The 26,187-nt window shown below is 42.2% G+C and overlaps 1 protein-coding gene across 2 annotated transcripts; it reads right to left on the bottom strand.

Moving 5' to 3' along the window:
* Window positions 1-4,987: 4,987 nt before the first annotated feature.
* LOC137868165 (zinc finger and BTB domain-containing protein 7C) lies at window positions 4,988-23,813 on the bottom strand. 2 transcript variants are annotated; one of them, XM_068704749.1, is made up of 4 exons: window positions 23,736-23,813; window positions 8,015-8,758; window positions 7,228-7,901; window positions 4,988-6,785 (listed from the first exon to the last, which is right to left on the bottom strand). In XM_068704749.1, exons 2-4 carry the CDS (start codon window positions 8,738-8,740, stop codon window positions 6,200-6,202), a joined length of 1,986 nt encoding a protein of 661 aa, XP_068560850.1. In that variant the 5' UTR covers window positions 8,741-8,758; window positions 23,736-23,813; the 3' UTR covers window positions 4,988-6,199. The 2 variants fall into 2 exon arrangements, with proteins under 2 accessions (XP_068560850.1, XP_068560849.1); XM_068704748.1 differs by lacking the exon at window positions 23,736-23,813 and adding an exon at window positions 14,906-15,294.
* Window positions 23,814-26,187: the final 2,374 nt, after the last annotated feature.

Below are 26,187 nucleotides of genomic sequence, written 5' to 3'. Positions count from 1 at the left end.
CAAATCAACTTTTTAAGCTGATAATATTTCAGTGTTGTGTTCACAGCCTATTTCTGCTGCCTGCAAGCGGCCAAATAAATTTGTTATTGTAGGTTTAAGAAATTGGGACAACCATAGATCTTCTTTTATATGACATCTGTCATCAGACTGTTGCGATTATGTTGATTTCAGTAGTTGTTGATTTGTAAGGTTAGCCTCTTTTGAGGTACATTTATGTATTAATTTACTAGTTTCAGTATTTGTTACCTTAGAATGAGTCATTTACATACGGAGCAGGTCCTCTTAACGGAGCCGGCCGCCTTCTTTCTACAATAGCCCAAAAGGGACAAACCAAACTCTAGCTCTAAATCGCCATTTACGTTTTTGTGTAGTTCTCCTACACACTAGGCACACGGGGGACGTTTCAGTTGGTTGCAATCTGCAACCTCACCACCAGATACCGCCAAATACTACACACACACACACACACACACACACACACACACACACACACACACACACACACACACACACACACACGCACACACACACACACACACACACACACACACACACACACATTAACAGTACAAGTTGTCAAAATACACAACTTTGACTGGGGCCCTACTCAAATGACCACCTGTGGGGACTCACTACATTGAAAACCTATCAACATCACTGGCGACCTCTTTTTATGTAACCACTATATAATCCCACACAAATAAATTCTTTGAGTAATATCAATACTGTGATAGTCTTCCATCAGCACTTCAATATTTGGAGCGCTCAATAAATTTGGACTTGCTTACATGGATGTCAGTGAGGTGCTTTCAAATTATGTCATACACATCGTTCCTATTTGAGATATTGTGACAGACAAACTGTTGCTTTTCCAAGGCCCTTTGTTTTGAAGTTGTTTCCTCATCGGCCCCTCAGAAACCCCACAGAGAACATCAGACCCTGTGACCGCGAGCGGTCCCTCTGGTCTAACTAGCTGCATTGTGTAGCTGCATTGTCATGGCTTCCTCAGAGGATATCCATCAGAAACACTTTGTGCGTGCAAGCATAATGCACACACACACACACACACACACACACACACACACACACACACACACACACACACAACCAGACCCAAAAAGGACCGTTATGTGTACCAACATGGGCCTTAGAGGGTCATCAGTGTGGTGACTAAGAGGAACCCAGACAGGACTGCAGGTTAATAGGTCAGGAAGTCACACCTCAGGAGGGTTGAGGTTCAGGAAGTCACACACACACACACACACACACACACACACATTTTACACTTTATCTTGTGGGTGTAAATTTTCCACATCTAACTGTCTGTCTATGACTCACACTCTTACTGTGATCTATAGCTGACGACTGAGCCCACCAGAGACAGAAAGGCCGTTATATATTATTTGTGGTCAGGTGTCGGCTCACTGAATCCCATTTTTAATCACAGCAAGGTGAAGCAACTTAGTTCACAAATTAGACAAAGACAAATAAGGTCAAGTAAGACGTGATTTTTTTTACAGTTATCTTAATATTATTCTGTATTAATATTGATTTATATTATTTATGTCAAACATTTCAGGGTCCTTCTATTCATTCTTTTTATATTAATTGAGTATGAAGTTTCATTCTAACACCGTAAACAATCATTTTCAATAGATTTGTCACTACAGTAGGTTTTCTTTTGCATTTTTTTAAGAATACCATATTTGCTTGAAAGTAACTTTTTTTTATTATTATCTCAAGAAGCCTTGTTGAGCAGTTTAATTAAATATGATTCCCCAATGTGTGTCTCGTGCACGACCACACCTGAACTACAGGTGGCAGTAACCGAGAAACACAGTAATGCGCCATCAAATGAAGTTAAGAAAAAGACTGCAAGCTAGTAATCATGGCTGCAAACCGGAGGATTTAAAATGTCCAAAATGTTTTTTTGCAACTGTTGCAGTGTATGAGGAAGGAAGACTCCAAGAATACACTCAGTTCTGGTGAGTAGCAGTGAACGTGCACATAACTTTTGTTTGTTTACAAAAAGACTGCACAGAGCATTAGCTAGCCTAATGCCCTGTGCAGTTTTCTTCAACAATATGCAATAAAGCTTTTGTTAAAATATTTTTAATCGAACAGAACTCAACAGATAATGACAATAAAAGTTATAGACAGTCAAAGAGGAACAGAAACTAACAACAGATTCTTAAATTAACTTTTCCCAAAATATCTTCTGAGCACCACCTGCTCAGAGCTTTTGAATTTCCCTGTCAGTGGCTTATTAAAGGAATTACAATATTCTATGTTTAAGGTTAAGTGATGGGGCACTGATTAAATGACAGAGAATTGCCTAAAAGTCGTTTCAAATATGGCTTCAGGTGAAATATCATTTGAAATATCTCATCTAACATCCTAACAAGTTATTGCTGAAAGATATTCTACTTAATGAGTTTGCAGTCATTTGAAAAATACTTTCCTTTAGGCTATTGCTTCCTGTCACATTTCCTGAGTCAGTCCATAATGTAGGTGCACAAGTTTATCAAGGCAGCCCTTCATCACATCAATAAAACCTGTGCAAAGAAATAAGTCAAACCAACAGGAAGCAGCTGCTGCAGACTGTCTCTGCCCACATGAAAGGATGTGGTTTGTTCTGTATGTGTCTTAAAAAAAGCTTTCACCACAGGCCCTTTATGTTATGTCCTCAATTGATCTTTATAGAATTTCACCAGAATTTAAAAACAAGAAAAGAAAGAATCTTCCACTGCAATACATATTTTTGTGGTTATTTTAATGCAACTCGTGAAATATGAATTACCTTTGAAATCTAAAGTCAAATTCATTCTTGCCACAAGTTAAACTTAAATCTTTAGCGCCCCCCAGAGGGAAAAAGCCGCATCAGAATGGAAAGCATGTTTCAAACAGTCCGTGAGGTGTTCTTACTTTAATGAGCCGCTGGGTGGAAAACCATTTAAAATGGTGAAAAGTCAGCAGCAGTAGTTTTTAATGTGCATTGGATCTTATAATCAGTGTCACTTCACGTTTTGTCTGTTTGTTATTGGTCACACCGTGTATATTCAGATGAACATGTCATTTTGGATATGAGGAAATATAAACAGGGTCAGTTACAGTACCACTTGTTTTCCACTAGAGGTCAGGGCAGAGAAACAGAGGAGCTCAGTATGAAGAAGCTCAGTCAGTGAAATTAGCACTTTTAAGTCATGAAAACTAGAGTGTTGTAACAAAACGTTGGGGTAAAAAACGCTCTCCAACTTACTTTTCTGGTGACCATGCATTCAGAAGACAAACAATAAACTCTCAGTCAATAACAAAACCGGACTGATCTGACTATAAAGTCTTGATCAATACAGCTAAAAATATCAAAGATATCAAAGCCTGAGTCTCAGCAGCATAATCATCATTAATATTAAATTATTTATTAATCCATAAATACACCTCTCATTGACAAATGAGGTATGTGTTGCCCTTACGATTTACTTTGGTTTTAACTTCCTTAAACTTGATCATTCAATAACTTAATCAGATCTTCTTGAAGATAACTGTTGCTGTAGTCAGTCATACATACAGTATATACTGTTGTAGCATTCACATGTTAACATTGAACGTCTAATGCTCACCTTCTAACAGTGACTTTTGTAACTCATTGCTTTTGACTTGCTGCGCATTGACACAGAGGGAGTGGATTGGATGATTGAGTTGACTATGTGTCCATTGGTCCGTGCCTCATCCTTGGACATTTTATCAGCACTCTCCACGTGTTACCATTAGTATTCAGGACAAATTTCATAGATACTCTTAGTGGCACAAATGCAGAGTTGATCTCAGCAGGGGTATCAGCTGTTGTGCGACCTAACATTACAGTAAATAAATAATAATACCTTCCTCTTAACCTCCAGCTGATGCGCGAGCTCCTTCTGTGGTCTTATTTGTGTGGGTGTGAACTAATACAGCACAGTGGCAGGTAGTGTACCAGCTTGACTTCACTTTTTTAAACATTTAAGTTGTTGTGTAACTTCTTGTTCATTAGCGTCTCCTACAGTCTTGCCTCATAAGATGATATGTAATCAAGCAATTCAAATGTAGGATAATTTAGGATTTAGGTCAATAAGATCCCACCACTGATATGTTGTTTAGAAGCTAAATATGTTGATTTAATTTGCTAATATTCATCCATAATGATTCATTATTTTGACACAGCTTTTAAAGAAGGATCATTCATGTAGTTATGAATTAATGTAGTGCAGGGTTTTATTTTATTTATTGTATCTCTGTTTGTGTTTTGGGCTGTTTTGTATGTATTTCCTTGTTGAGTTTTGCATATTTTAAAGACCCATCCAGAGGTGTAAATGCTGTGGTGTGTGGCATTGGTCCATGCTAAATATGTTCCATGAAAATAAAACAAATAGTATTACTTACCAGTTGATTTAAATCATTTTACAGAACTAGCAAACTTTTTTCAAAATTAAACAAATCATTGTGTTAAATTTGACCCAGTTTGTTTTCATTTGCACTGACTCAGTACTGGGTTGACATTACTCAATAAGCATGGGGAGAAAACCATTTGGTCAACAATTAGAATCAGGACTTAATTACTGTTGGGTTATTTACCCAAACTAAAGTATGGAGTAGTTGCAAACTGTTGATATGTCATCTTATTATATAGATATAATAGATTTAATCCCCTTGTCACGATCCTCACTGACAATGGATTCTCTTCGTCTGTAAACTAACCATCACAACTAAATACCTGACCTTAACCCCAAACCCTAAAGCCAAGACTTCACCTCGAGCAAAGCCTTAAAGAAGTAACAACCGACCAAAATGTCCCGTCTCTCCAAAAATGTCATCGCTGTCGAGTTCAAATCTGTAATTGGTCCTCACAAAGATAGAACAATACTTACAAACATTCACACACACACAACTTGGTAATTTCACAAATAAAATAACTCCCAAAGAAGAGCGAAGTTCAACATTTAGTGTCTTTATAAAACAGATTTGCAAAATATAGCCAAGGCTCATTCATTTAAATATGCATAAATAGCAAGAAAATACTTTCCCATTTCAATTCAAATCATTTTTTAACTTCTTTATACACAAATCAGAGATGAACAATATATGAAAAACGGGGCTGAAGCCCTCTTGATTTGTTGCAGCAGAGAAAACACAAGCTTACTGTATAGCTAAAGCGACAGTTGATTAGTCCGAAATATACATCCTCTGAAGACACATATTCATAAACATTAAAACAAAGTCGTATTCAAGTCTGTGAAATATCAAAGTACACATCTTTGGATGGATGCCTTTTAAGATCAATATATATATATATATATTTTTTTTTTTACATCAGCAACGCAACCGTAATTAACAACACCATGGCCAAAAGGTTTGTGTCTATGTACAATAGTGCAGACGAGGAGCTTAAATCAGAACAAGGCAGTGAAAGGCTAATAACACATTATCAAATGTCCTGATTTATTAGACTTCAAGTGGGTTCCCTTTGTTTTGGAATATCATTAAATAACAATGTCAGGATCAAACATACTTACAGGACATGTGTCAGACTACGCCCTGCTCTAATAAACCCTTTTTAATGTTTTTTTTTTCTTTTTTAAAGCACTGGTCCTTTTTTTAACACTTAAAACACAACTATTCAAAATAAAACTCACTGTGATTTGTTTAGATGAAGGCTTATTTTTTATAGATTTATTTAAATTGTATTTTATTAATTTATCTCTACTTCACTTCCCTTTTCATTACGAGACTGACATGTTATAATAACTACAATACATGTTTGACTATTTTTGTACATGTAATCTTTTATTTTACATTCATCATAGTCACTAATTCAGCATTGTAACAATTGCAATAGGTCCTGCATATATAAGAGCATTCCGATATGTTTTCCTCATCAGCAGTGTCAAAGTGTTTGCCTCCTCTTAAATGCTATCAAAATATTTGTAAACAATTATTAACGTGACATCTTTGAAATGACTTAATTAGACTGTGTCTGGCCATAAAAAAAAAGCCAACCCAAGGAGTCTGTTTTACTACTGCGACTCAGCCGCCTTCAAAAGGTTCACTGATCTCACTTTCACTTTTTGAAAACGGGGCTTTAGCTTCCTGGAGCAGAACGGACGCAGAGATTCAAGAGACTTTGTTTCTTGTCTTTTAGTTTTTTTCTTCCACGGACCACAGTTCATTTGGCCGGCTCAGGGATGGGTGGAGCACGCTCCAGTCTCATGGTCCAGGGGTCAGAGGTCGCAGCATAAAAAGGAGAGTGGGTAAGCACTTCTTCTCCAGCCAGGGCGAAGGCAAACACTCCCCTCTGCCTCCCTGCCGCTGCCTTCTCCCCCTCTGCGACGCGCTTCCCCTCCCTGCCGTCCCCACTCTTAAAACCCAGACCCCTGTTGCCGAGCATCTCCCCAAGTCCGTGACTCTTGACCCCCTGGTACGCGGGGCCTAACCCGTTCTCCTCAAACCGGTTGGTGGCAGCAGTAGGTGGGCACAGGAAGTTGCTGGTGGCCGTGGACCGCCAAGCTGCTGGTTTTCTTCCTCGCCGGGGGCGGGAGATGCGGCAGCTCTGCCTCTTGATGTGTCGATGCAGGTGGTCGGATCGTGTGAAACTTTTGTAGCAGTGCTCGCACTGGTACGGGCGGACGCCCGTGTGGATACGCAGGTGGTTCTTCAGGTCGTAGTTGTGGACAAACTTGGAGTTGCAGTGGAGGCAGATGTAGGGGCGCTCACCGGTGTGCTTCCTCATGTGGATCTTGAGTTTGTCTTGTCTGAGAAAAGAACAAAACAACATGTTTTTGTACAGTGTGTTGTGGAGGGAAAGGTTAGCATGTAAATTACAAAATTGCTTTTCTTTGTCCTTCTAGATCTTCTTTTGCACATTTAAAAATGGTAAAGAGGATTTGACTCCACTGACAACATTAATGGTGGAAAATATGCCAAAGCAGGAGGATGTTGGTGAGTGACATATCACTGATACAAAGAAACCAGCTGAGGGGGCTTTCCACTTTGAGCTCTTTGATATTCAGACTTGGTGAAAAGAGAATGGGGTACTTTTTCCGTTAACCCTGTGGATTTACATAACCCGGTGCTTTGAAGTTAAAACACACAGGAACCGGAAGATCTCAAGAAGATCTCTGTGCGGCCTATTAATGTGGAACACTTAAAGAGAACTATTGATGATGATCTGCTGAGAAGTGCTGCTTCACATACCTGGTGAATCGAACTTCACAGATCGTGCACATGTACGGTTTCTCCCCTGTATGCGTCCTCATGTGTCGCGGCAGTTTCCCAGCTCCTTGGATGACCTTGTTGCAGATTGGACACTGCTGCGACGCTTTCGGCTTCATCTTCCTCTCCTCCTCCAGCTGCCAGGGAGGGAACAGCGCCCCCAGGTGGGACGCGGAGCTCAGGAAGCTCAGGTACGACCGGAAGTCGGCCTCATCCTTTATCGGACCCAGAGTGTGACCTTCTGATGGCACTGACCCAGTGTTCATGGTGCTGCCTAGGCCCGAGCTGACGAACTCCTTCAGGAAGTCGCCGTGGAGCAGACTGAGCGGGATTTCCTCTTTCATCTCTTCTTTTATGATCCCTCTTTTCGCTGCCAGATCGAGGGGCCTTGAGGCGTCGAGCGGAGCAGAGATGGGGAAGGCGTGGGGGAGCCTGGTGTGCTGTGGAGCCCCCGCGTGGGGATGCTGGTGGTGGCTGGGGTTTAACAGCTGCTTGGGGAAGGTTGGGAACTCGGCGGCCCACATGGAGGGGTAGAAGCCTGGCAGGAGAGGAGAGAAGTTGGCCCTTCTGTCCAGTGTTGACATACGAGGGTAGAGACCCTCCTGGAGGAGAGACTCGATGGAGAAATCCTTCAAAGCCCGACTCTCCATACTCTCCTGCAACACAAGACAACATCATCAGCCTTTTAGAACTTTAGAATTCTAAAGTACTATTTTTTTCCCATGAAAATACAAGATAAGTAGCAGAAATAAAATATCCAGTGATGTACCTGTTTCCCTCTCATGGTGTCTGGAGACTGGGACTGTGACGACTCTCTGTGCAGCTCAAACTGCTGGTGGTACTTGGAGGTGCTGGGAGGTGGCGAGTCCTCCGTCCCCGGGGGCGTCTGCTCCCCCCTGCTCTCCGACGACTGCAGCGACCTCTCGCTGACATTGTCCTCCTCGTCCTCCTGCTCGTCCTTCCTCGACCCCTCGTCCTCCTCCTCGTCCTCCTCTTCTTCCTCCTCCTCCTCGTCTTCCTCTGCATCCTCCTCTTCCTCCTCTCCCTCCTCCGCTCTCCGTCCTCCGCCTCCTCCGCCGCCTCCGCCCCCGCTGTCCATGATCTCCAGGCAAACATTGATGATGCATGGGATCTCCAGCATCTGAGCTGCGTTCAGGATCTCTTTGACGTTGGACGCCGTCACGGTCAGAGTGGATGTGTAGGCAAACTCCAGGATGGCTGTGAGGGGCTCCGGGGCCACAAAGTCGATTTCATACACGGCCGCCGCGTGATGATGATCCCCGCCGTCAGCGGTGGCCACTGTGAAGAGCTTCTTGAAGTACTGACTGCAGGCGGCCAGAACTGAGCGGTGGGTGCGGTACTCCTGGTCACGGACGATGAGGATGACATCGCAGAGCAGCCCGTCACGCCGCTGCTCATTGAGGCTGCAGAGGACATCACTGCTGTGATTTGGGAAGGGGATCCCGATCAGGTCCTCCTCTCTGTGATGAACCATTCTCCTCTCTGTTGTTATCTAGATAGAAGGCAATAACAATGAACAGTTTAGTGACAGTTAAATAAGAAGGTCACACTGAGAAAGACATCATTCTGTGGGACCCACATGTTGCTCTCAAAGCCTCCATTAATCCTCACTATTTTAATATTACTAATAGTCTTGTCTTTCGTGTTGTGCGTCTCATGTAATATTGTTAATCCCTGGCAATCTGTCAAAAGCCTGGAAGGTCATTTAACAACAACAGTTTTGAAGGTATTTCCAGAATCCTTCAAGACTTTTTATAGTCTGTCTGGATAAAAGAATATTCAGTCTGCCACACGCACAAAAATATTTTTGACACATTTCCATGATTTACAGAAAAAAAGCAATTTTGCACACCCAAAAAAACCCCACAACGGTATAGATATAAAATAACATTAATATAGATAATATACGATCAAGCTTTTAAATATTTGTTCATGTTGTACAATTTGTTCTCAGGTCTGTCTTGTAAAAGACACTTTGACCTAAGTGAGATATTCCTGAATAAATATAAAATATAAAATAAATATAAAAAATGAACAAGGGTACTGTCTGTTTGAATAATAAACAATTTAAGTAAAACAAATGTCTTATTGTGCAGCTGATTGAGTGTTTTTTGTCTGAGAATACCTGGAGAATGCTATACAGTGATTCATTTAAACATGTCCTCTTTGATTTCCTGTTGCCAGGTGATGATTGGTCACAGTCATTTTCACAATAACAATCCACATAGACGAGTCAGTATCATAAAGATTTTGTTATCACATGGATGAAGCGACACTTGATTTTACAGCAGTGATTCTCTTGAGGAGGAAGTGCCGACGGGACAGTGACGAGGGCATGTTGAAGCAGATAATGAAGCAGTTAATTATTCTAAAGCGTTGATTTAAAGAGTGCAATAGGAGTGTCAAGTTATCCACATCTCGTTGTCACTGATGACAAGCAGCATCCATTCATTAGATGAAGGAAATTTTGAAAGTGTTGATACTTGAATAGATGGAGGCTCCTGAGAGAAGCTGATATTGTTAACAACAATGAGTGACAGTCTCGCTTTATTAAAATATACTGTGGGCTTGCTTGTTTGTGTGCCATCTGTGCAGCAAAGGCAACAAGCGGTAAATACAGCATGTCTCATTTTCAGCAAACATCACATCTTGTAATATTTATTCTTGAATGTGCTATCACGATTTCTGGGACGGACGTGTTTCGACTGTGTGAGCTAGGGAAACCCATCATCTTGGTGACACATTAAACAAGAGTCGACTTTTTTCGCAGTAACATTTTTGCTGCTGCTTCTGTTTGACACTTGACGATAAGTGCGTGAGAGTTTCTGTGATAAAGTGTGTGGCGTTCATCCCTCTTGTCTGTCTCTACCAGATAGGAGCACAAAGCGAGCCGATACCTTCATTTGAACAATGCCGCGTGCGATTGGGATGTGGTGAGAAGTGAAGAGAACGACGAAAGAGGTCAGATTGTACTCTAGATACTGTATCCTGTCAAAATGCTTACTTTTGCAGTCTATCCTCTCCGCTCGCATTTGATTTACGTCTCTGTGAGTAAGAGCTCGATATTGTTTTCGATGCGCTCGCAAAATCTCTGTACACTTTTCTTTGAAACCTTCATTCCACAGCTGCCTGAGTTCCTACCTGTTGATTCACTGTGCTGTTGTTTACAGCTACGGTGATAAAACTTCCACTGGCAGGGTGCTCATTCATTCACATCTATGAATAGAGCTTAAACTTAGACTCCACACTTGGTGGTCACTGGAGGCATGTGTAGATAAACACTTTGAAGCGGGCTCGCTCACCACAGCTGCATTGTTGACTGGCTCTAAATGGGCCAGGGCTGAAGCACGCACACACACACACACACACACACACACACACACACACACACACACACACACTTGCTTTTGTGCTGCAGGGGATCACACCAGAGAGGGGAAAAAAAAAAAGCCAGAAAATCCCTTCGTTCACCTGCAGGTATACAACTTGGATACCAATCTTACATGTAGTTTATTCTTGTCCATCTTGTTGCTAGGTAACTGTTGCTATGTCCATGCCATTGATACAGTGCGGTCATAATTAAAATGTCTATAGAGGAGGTGGTGGTATAGGATATAGGACCACAGACCTACTGCATAGAGCTACCGCAAACTATTCCGATGGGAACACTGGAACAAAAGAGCAGCAGAGAAAAGTTGCCAGCTGATGAAATTATATATTTGAAATAGAAATAATGAATGATGAACAGAAATAGGGATTCTATCCGTATAAAGTTTCATACAAACCCCACAGTGTTGTGCAAATCCTGTGCTGTAAGCTCAGGTAACGCACACCGCATTATACAACGTTGTTCACTGATCTGTTGTGCAGATTAATGTTGCCTCCAGAAAGACAGAGCGATATCCTTTTTCTATTATGTTTCACCCCACAACATACATAAAAGTTATAGCCTGGGTAGAAGGTGAGAGAATCGCCAGTGAGAGAGTAGGGGAGAGATCAGATGGCCCTAAAAGTTCCCTAACAGGTTGCACAAACACCAGCCGAGGGGCCCCTCCCTGTAACAGCCTGCCAAGGCAAACAATAGTGCAGAGCTTGGAACAACACTGAGGGGATAAGAGGGAGAGAAAAAGAGTCTGACTGGGAGGGCTAGGCGAAGCCGCTGTCATTCGTTTGCTCTCGACCCATCCCACCCACTCCTGGAACTATGAGACACGTGCTGCTGTTGCTGTTTGTTCGCCTGGTGCCCCAGTGAGCACCACTCCCCTCCGTTCCCACTGTTTGCCTGCCACTAGCTCGCGCTAGCTCTTAGCGGCCGGCCCCTAATTACAATGTGGAGAGGATCTAAGGAGGATGTGCCACATAGACAGGGAGGGGAGGAGGGCACAGCTTTCCCACCACAAGGTCCTGGAGCGACATTTCATCAGCCAAACAGCCTTAACCCTTTACCCCCCCCCCCCCCCCCAAACCCACCCCACCCCGTTCAACAGAGCAGCCAGGGTGGGGATGCCTTGTGAAAGGGCTCTGATAATTACTGTTTAAGTCATTTGGCTCCTCATCCATCTTACCCTTCCAGTAAAGTCAAGGAAGGACAACCTCACTTTTTCTTTCTGATAAAAACTCGCTCAGTTAATGATTGTCCGCCTATAACAACCTGACATCATTAGGTGACACGGTTTCTGAATAAATAAAAAGTCCAAATCATACTTTGTTGCAATTGTCAGCTGTAGCACCCATCTTTGTTTATCGCGCATGCATCACAGAATTCATTTACTTAACAGGAATTTCAGTTCCATGCGTGAAAACTATTCATACCTCAGTATCAGCTCAATTAATAAACTGACCTCTAATGGACAGTCCTGCCTTTCTGTCTGTCTCTCTCTTTCCGCCTGCCTGTACCGGCCACGTCTCCTCTCATGCCTCACTTAGTCACTAACACTTTCAACTCAGCACTCCCACCCCAAATTATGTGTCACCTCCATTCAGCGTCGTCTTTGTCCCAAGAACTTCATCTGCTTTCCGGGATCTGACCACCACCACCACCACCACCACCACCACCTCCTAATCATTCTCCTCTTCCTCCTCTCCTTCTCCTCCTCTCTCTGTCCCTGTTGCAGCTGTATCATCATTATGGCTCGAGTAGGGCGGCTAACTTGTCCCCAGCCCTGACCGCTCAGGCCACAAATCAGCAGCTAATGTCCATCTCAACCCTTGTCACGGGCAGACACTCATTTGGCCTGTAAGCTACAACACCCAGGCCTAGTTTATCCCTGTCAGACCAGTGCATCCACCTGACCCACATGCTAAATCACCAGCAGCCAAAAGTTTACCCCTGTCACCAACCGCCCATAGCAAAAACACCTGCTGAACAACAGTCACAGACGGACAATTGCACAGACAATAATTTATAGTATTGACAGCCCAAATCCACCCCTTATTAGTAGAAGACATTGATTTGACCTACTGTGTAAGCTAGTCCATTATCACCAGTACAACAGTGCACCTGTTTCTCCAGGAGACACCTACTTGGTTGGAGTTTTAAATGACAATTGTCTGGAGCCTATAGGCTGCATAGGGGGAGATTTGAAATTCTTAATTGCTGTCAACTTGAGCAGATGATGCCAGTTACACAAACCGGGTTGTGTTTTTATCTTCTCAATAATGATGAAATGTCATGGGCCAAATTTGAGCATTTAACTGCACAAGTTTTGCTTAAAAGTTGAGGATTGCTTGAAACTTATTTATGGGAAGTTTACACAGAGTTTGATGCACATTTATCCCACATTTACACTGTTATAAAACAAATATTGTAGGAAATGATTGTGCTGTCATACATATTGTTAATGTAAGAACAGAATTACTTTTTATTAGATATTAACATTTTGGTTAAAAAAAAATTGCCTGCGCGTTCAATACATTTCTAATAAGTGTCACCATAAACCTCACTTTAAATAAGAGAGATTCTTATTTAAAGAATTCGTTCATTCTTATAAAATGTGTCAACAGGTGTACCAATAAATGCATTATTAGAAAAAAATTTCACTGTTATTACTTCAGCAAATAATTAACAATTTGTGGGTTTAATTAATACTAACTTTGCATGTATTATGATTGTGATAAAATGAAATATCTGGAGGCCAATTTAACTCGCTCTGCTCCTTAAAGAGCCTGTTTGCACTGAATGTCATCTCTCAAGCCTTCAGGGGGGCCCTCAGCTACACACCATTATCTATCTCCCCCCAAAGTAAACAAAGTTTATGGTTCGCTGCTGAATATCGGTTCAGTGATTAAGAATGTTGCTTCTAGACTTTTTGCTATCTGAAGGACAGATTCTCTACGTTTCAGTTTGAATGAAGACCCCCAAAATTAAGTTGTCTTTGAGAATGGTACAATATAAAATCAAAAATATTTTTTCTAAATCAAGGATATTATTGCAGCTTTATAATCAAGCCGTGTATCCTTCATTTGAATTGTTCTTACTTTAGAATTTTTACAGGAATTACCATAACTTGTTGAAATAAAAAACAAAAGTGAATAAAAAAAGTAATATGCCTTTATTAAACACAGGCCGGTGCAGGTTAAAAACTAACTGCAGCTAATGAGATATTATCAGGGCTAAAATATATGATTAAGCAAACTTGTAATTGATATGACATTGATTGATAATTAATTATTTTGTGTTTGTGAAAGACTTTTGTGAGCCTGCTAAGTAGGTGTCTAACTTAAGGTACTCTTTTAAAGTGACTGAGTAAATATTACAGTATCTGACACAATGCAAAATGAAGAACCCTCAATACACATTTTTTACATACGGCTTCATTTCGTGTATTTTATTTCCCTCTTACAATGAATTGTATCCATTTTTAACAAGTGCTGTGCTCATAATTTCAATACAGCATTTGGTAAGTAATACAAACAAATCTTAATACATGATTGACAATCAAAAACTGGTTAACAATTCTAATGGTGATACTGGTCATGGCATTTTGCAACTACATGAGGTAAGAGGTCTATAAGCTGGCAAACAACAAGTCTGTTGTAAACAGTAATTTACAGCTCAGCCTCAAATCCATAACATGTTTTTATTTTGTCCCCACTCACAAACATCCCCTCTATCTTTATGAATTACCTGAGTATTTATTTTGGATTTAAAGGAGAATGTCGTATAGATAGGGAATATCTAAAAGTGCAATGTATAATTACTGTTGGAGGCAGAACACATACTTAAGCTCACTTAAACTACTATGTTTGACATTTCCAAGACGTGCTGCGATGCTATAAACGCTCATGCTATTTACAGAATTTTACAGCACAATATTTACACTTCAGCCTAAATGATTACATGAGCCATTAAGTGACTTTATTGACCTGTTTGCACCTTGTCAGACCTTTATGATCTGGAGCTACAACACTCTTTAAATAGGGACACTAAGTGCTGCACGTGTGCTCACTGTAGCATAATGCACAAGTGCAAGCTTGTTCGCACACACGCAGACTCTGAAACAATGTGACAAATTATTGTGGACATATACGCACAGACACACACCCATGTGCATACTCCAAAACTCTGGCTTCCACATAAATTCACACATGTCTTGATACGTTCGCCAGCATTCCACAGCTTTCAACACCCATCACCTACCTTGCCTTCAGTTTCTTGATTCCCCTCACGTGTCTTTGTATTTCCAGACTACTAAGAGGCTCTGTTGCTCCTCGCTTGACCTCTCAGCATTGCCCTTTTTAATTGAAACACAGCTGCCTCTCTCTTTGCCAGTCTGTCAATCAGTCAGCCAGGCGGTCAGTCCATTCACAAGCTCCCCACACCGGCCACGGATGCCCATTCACAAAAATACATTTAAAAAAAACACCCAAGGAGGAATATCCAATGAAGAGAAGCTAAAGCAGCGCAACAGAGGAGAACAGAGTGTGATTCTTGGGTCTGTCTGTGTAGCAGAGTGGCTAGTGTGGAGTAAAGAGTCAGGCTCACTGTTGTGTGTGGCTCATGTAGGACGAGCGAGAGAGTGAGAGGAAGGGAGGGAGGGCAGCAGCACTGCGCTGTGGAGATGTCGCACCACTAGTTTTTATAGCAGGGTGGGTAGCTGGAAGATAATAATACCCCATCCTCCTCCACAACACAAGTTTAAGCGCACTGTGTAATAAGCCCATGGCGCAGACACCCTCTGATTTAGGTCAGACAAAATGAATTTTTAGTTGTGTTAGAGTGGATTTTTGGTATAAAGGGACCGGGGCAAAGAAACTCGAAGGGGTTGTTTGGGGAGAGTGAGGGAGGGTTAAAAAAAAAGGAAAGGAGAAAGAGAGAGAAAAGTTGGGAAACTATTTTGTGCACCTCTTTTGGTTAGTCTCAAGCTGAGATGAAGAGATGCACAGGACTAAAAGTAGTCACTCAGAGGCAGCTACAACTTAAAGCCAGTTAGTTTCAGTTCAACACCTGTTTAAAATAGAGTCCTGCTATTCTCTCTTTCCTCTTAAATAAGGTTGCGCCCAAAACTAAATTCCGTACTCAAACTAACATATAAGAGGCTCTTTGAGACCTCTGTGCATGTGTTCAGACTGTGAAGGGTTAAAGACAACGAGGTGCACGCTGGGTATGTGTAGCCCCCATAAACACTCAGTCACAACAGACTAATTACTGAAAACACATTAACACACTTTAGAGTGTGGCACCCTGCAGTCAGAACCCTATAAAAGTGGCTGACTCAGTCAATGGTGTTCGTTTTGAGGGGAAATATTACTTAAAAGCAGACAATATATGAGACGGAATTGAACCACAAACGCTAAAAAGATACCTATATTTTTTTTAAACCAAGGTTTCAAAAACCAGGTTGAAGAGAATAGAAAGCCAACGTCAGATTCCTGTTTTGAGTCAGAAAGTCGCCAAAGCAGAGTAACAGTTGGTGAGCACACCACCACCTCTACATGGAGGAGGAGGACGTTTACGCAGAAAGGTGTAGAAATAAGCCAGTTCAGTTTAGAAGAGGGAGCCTGTTTAGCAGGTGATTGGGTAAATATTAAACGCCACGAAAATGTGCAGAGATTTTACTGTTACAAGTTCATGGCAACGGCACAGAGCATGGCTTACAATACTACTTCCTCAGGTTGTGTGAAAGTGTGTGTCTGTGAGTGTGTGTGTGTGTGTGTGTGTGTGTGTGTGTGTGTGTGTGTGTGTGTGTGTTTGTGTGTTTTATGACACAGCAAGAAAGAGAGAAAAAGTGTTTCCTTTGCTTCCACAGACAGGCCAAATGTTATGACATTGCACATTCACAGGATCTGAAAAAGCCATTGAGCTTTCCTGTATGACGTCATTAAACCACGCCCCTTTGTATTGCTGAATTATTATTTTTTTCAATTAAGTTTGCTTACAGCAGGAAGGCTTCACCGCCTGGGCATAGACTGTATAAAATATGCAAGTAGTCTCTGTGATCTTCCATCTCGGAAGTGATGACACAGCCTAACTCTAATCCAAAAATGGGCAAAGAGGCGGATCGTCAGTGGAGCTGAGGCAGTAGAGGAGACAGCTAGCAGTTAGCGACCTGAGACGACACCCACCTGTCGCTCAAAGCGTCCACTCCCTAAATTATGCCTAATTTTAACTGGTGAGATGAATAATAATTCACCCCTCGTCGTCAATAAGGGGGAAATTAGCTATAAAGACCAAAACAGTTTTTTGTAAAAGGCTGTAAACATTGACTCAATTTTGGAGAGAGCCTCAAGAAGCCATTTAAAAAAAACACAGTTTTTGGCACTTCCTTGTTGGCTTCATTTTTCAGAACCGGAGGTTGCGGCTTGCGTTTATTTTACACTTAAGGAGGACTATGTTTTGTCCGACAGACCTAAAAACAAAACAGTGGTACAGATGATAACTAAATTTGATTATCTAACATACAATTAAGAACAAATCCTAGCATCCTCTCCTTCATAAAGCTAGGACATGCAGGATTGTTATCTTAGTGGTTACTCGACCTTCAAATCTACTAAAATATTTCTAACCGAATCATCCAAATCATAACTGACAATCAGACTGTGAAAGCAGTCAAATTGTGTTCAGTTAACCTCCACAAACAAGTAGACATCATAGGGTACATCAGACTGCTATGCCCACTTCCCTTTGGGGAAAACATGGACTAAAGCAAACCACAGCCCATGCCCTGGTGGTTTACACTGTTTTGTACAGGGTGAGCGCTGAGGCCAGCTCACATTGGCATCTAGTATATATAAACAGGGTTAGCCACTAACTGCTAGCAGGCCCGCCAGACGGCCAGAAAAACAACATTTGCCACCGTATAAGATCGGCTATCTATTCTAAACACGCCGCTGCCGTCATAGCAGCACACTGTAAGTGGTACCTGTGTGGACTGCTTTGTTCTAAACTCTGCAAACTTGGGCAGACGTGTGGCATGCAAAATACACTTGTTTGCTTTGCAGCGCTTAAGTGTTTCAGCCCAATTGCAATGTGCACACAGTATAGCATGGCGGATAGGATTCAGGCATGATATCAATTATATTATTGTCTAATGAACAAGAAAAATGATGTTGGTGCTTCGGCGTTTTATATTTCTTTAGTATGTAATCATCAGGCTAAATGACGGTTCCTTTCCGCCCTCTGTCCTCCGCGAGTGTCAGGCTTCACCAAGATGTGGTGAGTCTCGTCACTCAGTCTGAGTGCTAAAAGTCACAAAACAAGAAAGGACTCAAGGAGGCTGAGTAAGAGTCATCTGTTTTGTCTGTCTGTCTGTCTGGCATCTCAACATACCTGTTTACTGCCACCTGCTGCGCCCAGCATGATACATGTACCAGGGCACCAGATTGGCACTTTGCAGGGGGGTGGGTGGGTGTGTGAAGCATCGTTACATGAAGTTGATATCATGGTGACTTTGATGCTGTACCATATCATAAGCGGTAAGATTTCTCTCAGAAAACTAACAACTCAGACTTTAATGTAGCAGCAATGCAGTCACATACCATAGAGCATGTTTCAGTAAATACATTTGGTTCTTTGAACATTAAGACCTGTACTAGCCCTATAGTGCTGATCACTTAATGCTGTTAATATTATTTCTCATAGAATGTCTTTCAGTAAAAGAAACGTCTCCCTTCACTACTTAAATATTGGGATAAGTTGTTTCTTTTCGGGAAATGGCACAAAATGCCGATGTGTTTACGCTCATCTTTACACAGAGTCTCTTGGAAGGCATTCATATGGTTCCACTAGCTTGTACACATCAGAAGTGGCAGAAGTAGTTGTGTGGAAAAAAAGGAGCTTGAGAGAGAAGTTCCCGACTGGTTTAAAATCATGTGGCAATGTGTAGTTGGCAAAATAACGTGGAAGAAGAGTTCATGGTTATCAGACTTTCCCTGAATTAATAACTGTAGCGACAGATAAGCACAAAAACAGCCCGACTTAGGCCCTTTACCCTGGTGGGTCGGAGCCCAGGTGTGGCTTGGTGTGGGAGAGAAGCAGGAAAGGGAGGCAATCGTCCCCCAACAGTCCAGAGATAGAGCATCGCAGCAGCCTCCCAGGGCTACACCCCCTGTCTCCAGTCCAAGGACAGAGACAGACAGACACACACACACACACACACACACACACACACACACACACACACACACACAGACGCAATGTTGCTTAAACACAAAGGGAGACAGGCATGTGTTAAACCTACCGTACCGCTCTGCCTCGCTCAATCACAGAGACACACTCCTATCTGTCAGGTCATTAGAACTCACCTTGGAGCATGCCACTCTGGTGAGTGAGGTGAGGGCGTTTCCTTTCTGCTGACCTGTCCGTTTGTGTTTTAACTTTCTCCTGTTTTGTCTTTTTTTTTTTCAAACACCCTAATCAGTATCGGAAGCTTGAAGGGAGGTTAAGTACAAAAGCTGCATGGAGTTAGACTGTTTTGCAGGTGGCCGTAATGAACTCACTGCTGTGGGTGAGGGTAGCTTGAATGTATGTGGGAGATAAATATAATTATTCTTTATGTTTAAGGCCAATTTTATGATATGGAAATTTATTTTGGATCCGAAACTGCAAACAAAATCTACTAGTTGTCAAACCTCCGAGCCACCACTTCCACGTTGTCGCTTCAGAATTTCAGTATTGTGTTTGTTTGATTTGCTTGGTGTGAATATTTGTGTGTGTGTGTGTGTGTGTGTGTGTGTGTGCGTGTTGGGAGGGTCGTGGGGTGAACGAGGACAACTCCTTGTGGTGATAACGAGAAGGAGGCCAGCCTTGGCGGGACAGCCTCTGTCTGCCCTGAGGTGTGTGTGTGTGTGTATATGCCTGTTTGTGTGTGTGCGCGCATGTGTATGTGTGTGTGTCAGCAGGAGAGCCCTCGGGCACTCTGGCACCTCCTAATTAAAACCAGTCAGGCTGCAGGGCAGGGGAGACAGATGCCTGTCATGGCACACACACACACCCACACACACACACATACACACACCCACACACATGCACAGCGTGGCGGACCACATTCGACCACATGCACACTCAAAAATACACCAAAATACAATAGTGTGATGTGTAGGTCAGCTATTTTTGGACTCCCACCCAATCCCATCCCACCCACTCAGGTATCACAGAGGTAACTAGTCTGTGTCTGACCCACATGACAAAAGAGAAGCCGTGAAATCAACTCAGCAGCAACATAATTCATATTATTAGGGCCGCTGATAATCCAAGACAAAGACGACTTTGACATGCTTGTGTTACCTGACTGGTGCATATTTGAGTTTCACGAGTGAATCCATTGCTTATTTCCAGCCTTGGCTTAAAACATATATATCTATTTGGGTTTAAAATCAGTCAATGAGCTCTCTTTAGTTTTATACCTGAAACCTGCCGGAGTATGGCCAACACATTCACCAGTGACACACACCAAGCATGCCTCACACACACACACACACACACACACACACACACACACACACACACACACACACTCACACTCACATGCAGTCGTGACCCATAGTGGCTTCCAGATTGACACATCTCTCTTCCTCCCCAGCACAGAATGAGACATAATTGTGCTGAATGTCTGTTACCTACCGAGTCTGTCACATTTCATTCTCTGTTCCCCCCATGTACAGCCCTGAGCTGCAGGGCACCACATATAGTACTTAGCAGGCTAACTGCTGTTTGTCTGGGGTGGGTGGGTGGATCAAGGCATGCTGCTCTGCTTTCTCTCCCGGTGATTAGATAGCATAAGCAGGCCAGCTAGCCTAACCCACACACTCATGTCTCTAAAACTACCATCCAGCCCCGCTTTCTCTCTCGCTGCCTCTCACACACAGGTGGGTGGACCCACTTATTCAACCCAGATCTTTCTTTTAGACATTATGAAATCATGCTCTTTTTTTTTTTTTCTTCCTGTCTTCTTTTCTTCATCCAACACCCTAATGCTGAATGACATTCAACTCTGTTTCCTGCAGACCTGTTCTACAAAGTAGAGTTTTAATTTAGAGACTGCTAAGCTGAAAGTGATGTCTCTTTGCACTTGTCACTCGGCTGAGGCTAGGTGGGTTGCCAGTGGTTACAGAGGCCTATTTTCTATTATCTAGGTAACATTCAGGAAACACCCACAATTTGTGTGTGAAATGCTTCATTGCACAAGCACAATGCAGATTGTGGCCGCGACTGACATTTCAGATGTAGAAATGTGTGACAGATATTGATATTGATCCTGGTGGAGAATACAAAAAACACTCCACTGTGATTAAGGAAAGATAATGCTGGTTTAAGGGGTATAGTATTATAATGAATTAATATTAAATGAAAAGTTAAAGGTAATTCATGAAGGTATTGAGGTACAGCAGTTGAGATAAAAAAATATACTTTATAATTAATGTTACATACTGATGCAAATAACTAATTTGACTGCATATCAATAATAATATTTAACATTTTTACAAAAGGCTTAATGTAGTTTCTCCTAACTGCTAAAGAGCTGGTTTTGGGGCAAGATGTTGCTCCCAGGTGACGTAGCTGTTAAGGTATGTGAACAAAATCCCTTTATTAAAGAAAAATGGTACAATGTGATGAAAAGCAGCAGCAGGGACAGAGAGAGGGAAAAAAAGAGGAGAATGGTGGAAATGGAGAAATTGTAAACGGAAAGAAAGAATATAGCATGAAAAGCAGAGTGGGTTCGATCGAGCCGACCTCTGGGAGTGCGAGTGCCTGCCTCCCTGGCTCGCTTTGTCGTTTGAGCCAAGCGCTGTGTTTCGTGAGGAACGCAAAAGTACACAAATCCCACAGAAGGAGCTTTTTTGGCAGGGCTCGGGCCTCCCACCCACGGCAGCCTCTTCAAGCCTCCTCCCATCCTCTATTCATCTGTGAGGGGCGGCTTACTCACCCAGCCCAACTCCACACACACACACACACACACACACACACACACACACACACACACACACACACACACACACACACAACAAAACCTGGACCGCGGTCCTACGGAGGAGGGCGGACACGCACACACGCACGCACAAACAGCTACTCGGCCATTGTGTACATACAAACTCACAAGCGTGCATCAACCTGAACTTAAGCGGGTTATTTGAGGGTAGCTGATTGGATCTTTTGTTGGCATAGTTAAGATTATGTCTTAGCCGTCCGAACAGAGTTTGAAAACACTGATTGAAGACAACTACGGCGAGAGGACATCAGTGTCAAAGGAGGTTAAAGTGAAACTGTGCATGCCTGTGTAAATGCTGTTACACGGGCATGCCCACACGCTGTCAGGTGGGAAGAAGGCGTGTGGACTCAGTCACTCTGTCAGTCTCATAATGAACACATTGCAACGTTTTGCAATTATAAAGCTGCGTCCTCGATCATTTGACACGTTCATCCGCGACTCTTTAGGTTTCTCAATCAAGTACTTTTGCTCTCTCGCACACATTTACCCTATAGGATCCTCTTTTGTTAAAATTCAAGTTCAGTGCCTTTACATTGAATATTGGCTCATCATATACAGTATGCTACAGGTGAGATTGTGCAAACACGAATGAAATGTGCCTCAGGTAATGTTTGTTAAACATACCGATGTAACAAAAGACCTGCCAGGATCAGGTTCAGTTGAGACAATCCTGGAGGAACATAGAGGCAGACAGGTTTTTAGCCAGGGTGTGTGACGAGAGTAGGTGGTAACTTCTAGACCTTATCCCCACCTAACCGCCGCTGTGACAGGAAGAGAGCTCTATAGCTTCTGCCTTTGCTTCTTTCATTAATGATGAAGGCGTATAAGGGTTTCAGGCTGAAGCATGTCTGTTCTATACATGCTCCCTTTTAAAGTTTTTTCTATTTTTTTTCTAATGCTCCATTCAGTGTTGCCTCACAGCTATACATTGGTCTATATAGGGTAGGCTTTTAAAAAGCATTTCTTTTATTGAATTATCCATCATGTGTGCCTGTATGTGGTTCACCTGCTGAGAAGAATGGACTACTAAAGTCCCAAATAAATGTCATTCTCACTAACAGGAACATGGAGGTCGCCTGACATGTACCAAATTCTGATAATTCTATTAATCATTCAGTTATAGTTTCTCAGATTCAAACAATACTTTTATCTGATAGATCAGCCAGTATGGAACATCATCACCCTTTAATAATACTGCTAAAGGTCAACAGTTGCTCATGCTCTTTCATTGGGGGGGTGGGGGTCACAGACAGGAAGAGTGAAATAATCTTCATTGTCACACCTCTGCCCCCACATGTGTGAGAAGCTGAATCTTGTGAATGTTGTTGTCTGAGAAGTGAATTTCAAGATGGATTCACAGATGTCAGATAGTTTATCTCCGCTATGTCAATTAATTAGGAGATGTGACACGGTTTCATGTTGACTTACAACCGCTCAGGCAGCTTGATGACAGAATTGTGCGGAGGACAAGGAGAAATTCTGAGAAATATATCATCGTGCACGATCATTCATTCATCATGCAGTTATACAAGCTGCTGCTGTCATAACAAGTAAAAGTAAAATAGATAAATAATAAATAGATATCAGTCTTTCAATCTGTTCCAGCTTTGTCATGCTTTCACTTGCTTCCTCCTCAGAGTGTGCTGTTATGTGAAAGGGGAGGCTTTTATTGTGCGCACATCTGTTGCAAGACACACACACACGCAGCAAAGTTTCTGTACAGCGCAGAGAATAGCTGGTTATCCCTTTTTTTCTTTCTTTTTTTACTGCTATTATAAAAAGTTTGAGACGTGGAGCGATTTGCAACTTAAAGTGGGTACACGGGGAACCTGATTCTACAAAAGGTCAGCCATCCTTTAGTCTGATTCTGGCGCTCAGTGGGTAGCCGTCAGCTCTTGCATGCTTTGAAATTTTCGCCACAACAGACAGAAAATATGAACCTTTCATTATGACTTTTTTAGGATATGCGAAATAGTAGTACATGTAAGTGAAAAAAAAAACCTAAAAGAAAGCGCGCGAAAGAGACAGTAAGATGTTACTGACCTTTTAAGAAGAGAAGTTTTGATTTCAGTTCCTCTCTAGCGCACTCAGTCGCTGTCAGGAAACTCAGCGCTGTCTCAGCACTGGCTGACTTATGAAAGTGAGAGCAGGCGAGCTAGAGACTCAAATTTGCTCTGAAGGTGTGTCAGTGATTTGGAGGAGTGAAAAGGTACCGTTCCATGAAACGGTTATCTAAGAAACACAACAAAACAAAAACTGCTACACCCACCAACCTCAGCCAACACCCCTCCCTCCCTCTAAACCAAAAGTATTTGGCAGCGTTCCCTACAAGTCCACCTGTGCTTAGGGGAGGGGAGTGACGCGCACTCGCGCTCACTGGGCCAAGCCTAAAAACCTGAAATGGTTATGGCTGGGGATAGGCAGAGCTGAGCCTTGGTAATGGGGCTCGAGGACATAGGGGGACTGCTGGTAAGCCTGAAGGTACGGAGCCAGAGACGAGGTTGGAGAGCTGGGGCATAGCCAAGTCAGGAGCAAGAAACTGGAAGCACAGGAACTGCTAATAAAACAGTCAAAGTGAGGCTGATGTGCAGCTGGATGACTGCACTCAAATTTCAAACAGGGTAGTAGAAGAAATTGGGGAAGAGGTTGTTGTAGTATAAAGCAGGGTTGAACCAGTGGGTGTGTCTTTGCCTGTGCCAAACAGGAGCTACAGGGGTTCATATCAGGTATTGAACAAAAGACATATCAGGGGAGAAATGAAAAGAGTCAAAGAAAGGTTGTGTGATAGAGAGTTGGTGACAGTATCTGAGTGTGTTTGGGTGTGTGCCTCGCTGTACCAGCCCGTACTTGGCAAGACGTAAGAACCATTGTGCTGCTCTGAAGCCCTTAATGCAGCGTAATGGGAATATAATAAGAGGGTGTAATCAGTGATGTAAATGCTGCTTGAAGTGTCACACCAGGTGATAGGAGAGCAGTGGGCATCATGGGGTCTGATGATTCTCAAACATGCTCCAGAGAAAAGGTTGTGGTTTTGTGACATTAGGTCAATAAAGTCATACATAATAATGTTTTCTTTAGCGGTGTGAGTGAATATAGCTTGAGTTTATTCATTTCCATTTTAGAATTTAATCATGGAAAAAATGAAAACATTTAAAAAACAATCAAAAACAACTTTAGAGCATCATTAATCAATATTTTTACAACAATGCATCAAATTACAAACTTAAAACCATGTGATAAAGGGAAAGGGGTCACTTGTAGTGATGATCTGCAGATCCCCTTATTGTTTAGCTGTGTGGCACTAAACCTTACTGTTGCATTCTCATACCGTCGTTTTTGGGCCTCAGCAGGCAGCTGTTTTCAGTGAAAAACACAGCGGAGCGTTTAGCAGCTAAACCGCTTACACCTCATCAACATATGAGTTGGGACACGACCTGAACTGTGTCAATAAGCAGGCGTGATGTGATCCGGCAGTAGGGGAGGGAAATAATTTAGGCAAACTATGCCATCAAAGCATCTTCGCCCAGAGGTTTCTCAGGTGTCATAAAGATACAGGACACGATACAAATACATACAAATGTATTTGGCGGGTTGGTACTACAAACATCGTCTTAACTTGAGTTTCCCAAGCAATGTGCTGATAAATCAGGGTTTGAACCAGCTACATTTAGGCTTTGGCACTCCACATACACACACACACACACACACACACACACACACACACACACACACACACCAGGCAGAGGTTCGATCATTTCATGTCATGTCCCATGCAGTGTCGCCTCTCAGTCAAAATGTTGTTTGAACCAAATCACACAAGGTTACACCTGGGCAGAGAAGCAAGTGTGAATCATTAAACACTGTACTTTTTAGTTTGTGCAGCAAGTTTTTGTTTTTTTTAATAATCCATGACAAGGTCTGTTTAATTAAGGAAAATATACTTGAGATTGTGCTTTGTTAAACCAAATGCACATTTCTCACCTTTGAAAACTCATCTTCTTTAAGCCCTAGCATAGATTCTAGCGCCGTGATTACCTTTTATTTTTGGATAATACACCTTCATTATGAACAGGCTGGAAAGTCCAAAGCAATTTAAGGTTAACAGTGTATCATTGGAAGAGAAGTACTGTATAACAGCTCATGACAGTATAGTACTGGATGAGAGAGAGGGGGAACACACACCAGTGTTGGAGAGGTGCTGACCACGGTGAAAACACAAGTGTAAAGTAGTCGCACACTTATTTCATTATTTACATGGTAAATTATCACATTATTGAATATCGTTTGCATCGTGACTGCGAGTGTGCGATTATGGTACATAAATACTCCCATAGACTAATATTACTATTACTTAATATTATTAGACATTTTTGGAAATGCACAAATTTGCTTTCTCACAGAGCGTTTGCTGAGAAGATCATTACCACTCGAGTCAATCATCTCATCCAACTCTCAGCAAGAAAGCAAATACTTGTAAGTGAATTTCCCAAAATGT

The sequence above is a fragment of the Cebidichthys violaceus genome, unplaced genomic scaffold, assembly GCF_023349555.1.
Source record: "Cebidichthys violaceus isolate CVI_PGR_0920_01 unplaced genomic scaffold, fCebVio1.0.p SCAF_99, whole genome shotgun sequence".
Lineage (NCBI taxonomy): Eukaryota > Metazoa > Chordata > Actinopteri > Perciformes > Stichaeidae > Cebidichthys > Cebidichthys violaceus.
This window is presented reverse-complemented; position numbering and strand designations above follow the sequence as displayed.

Coding starts and splice junctions, on each gene's coding strand:
- LOC137868165 (XM_068704749.1), bottom strand. CDS start 8,740: ATGGTTCATCACAGAGAGGAGGACCTGATCGGGATCCCCTTCCCAAAT. Junction 7,902..8,014: donor ACACCATGAGAGGGAAACAG/GTACATCACTGG, acceptor CTTGTGTTGCAG/GAGAGTATGGAGAGTCGGGC. Junction 6,786..7,227: donor TGTGAAGTTCGATTCACCAG/GTATGTGAAGCA, acceptor TTCTTTTCTCAG/ACAAGACAAACTCAAGATCC.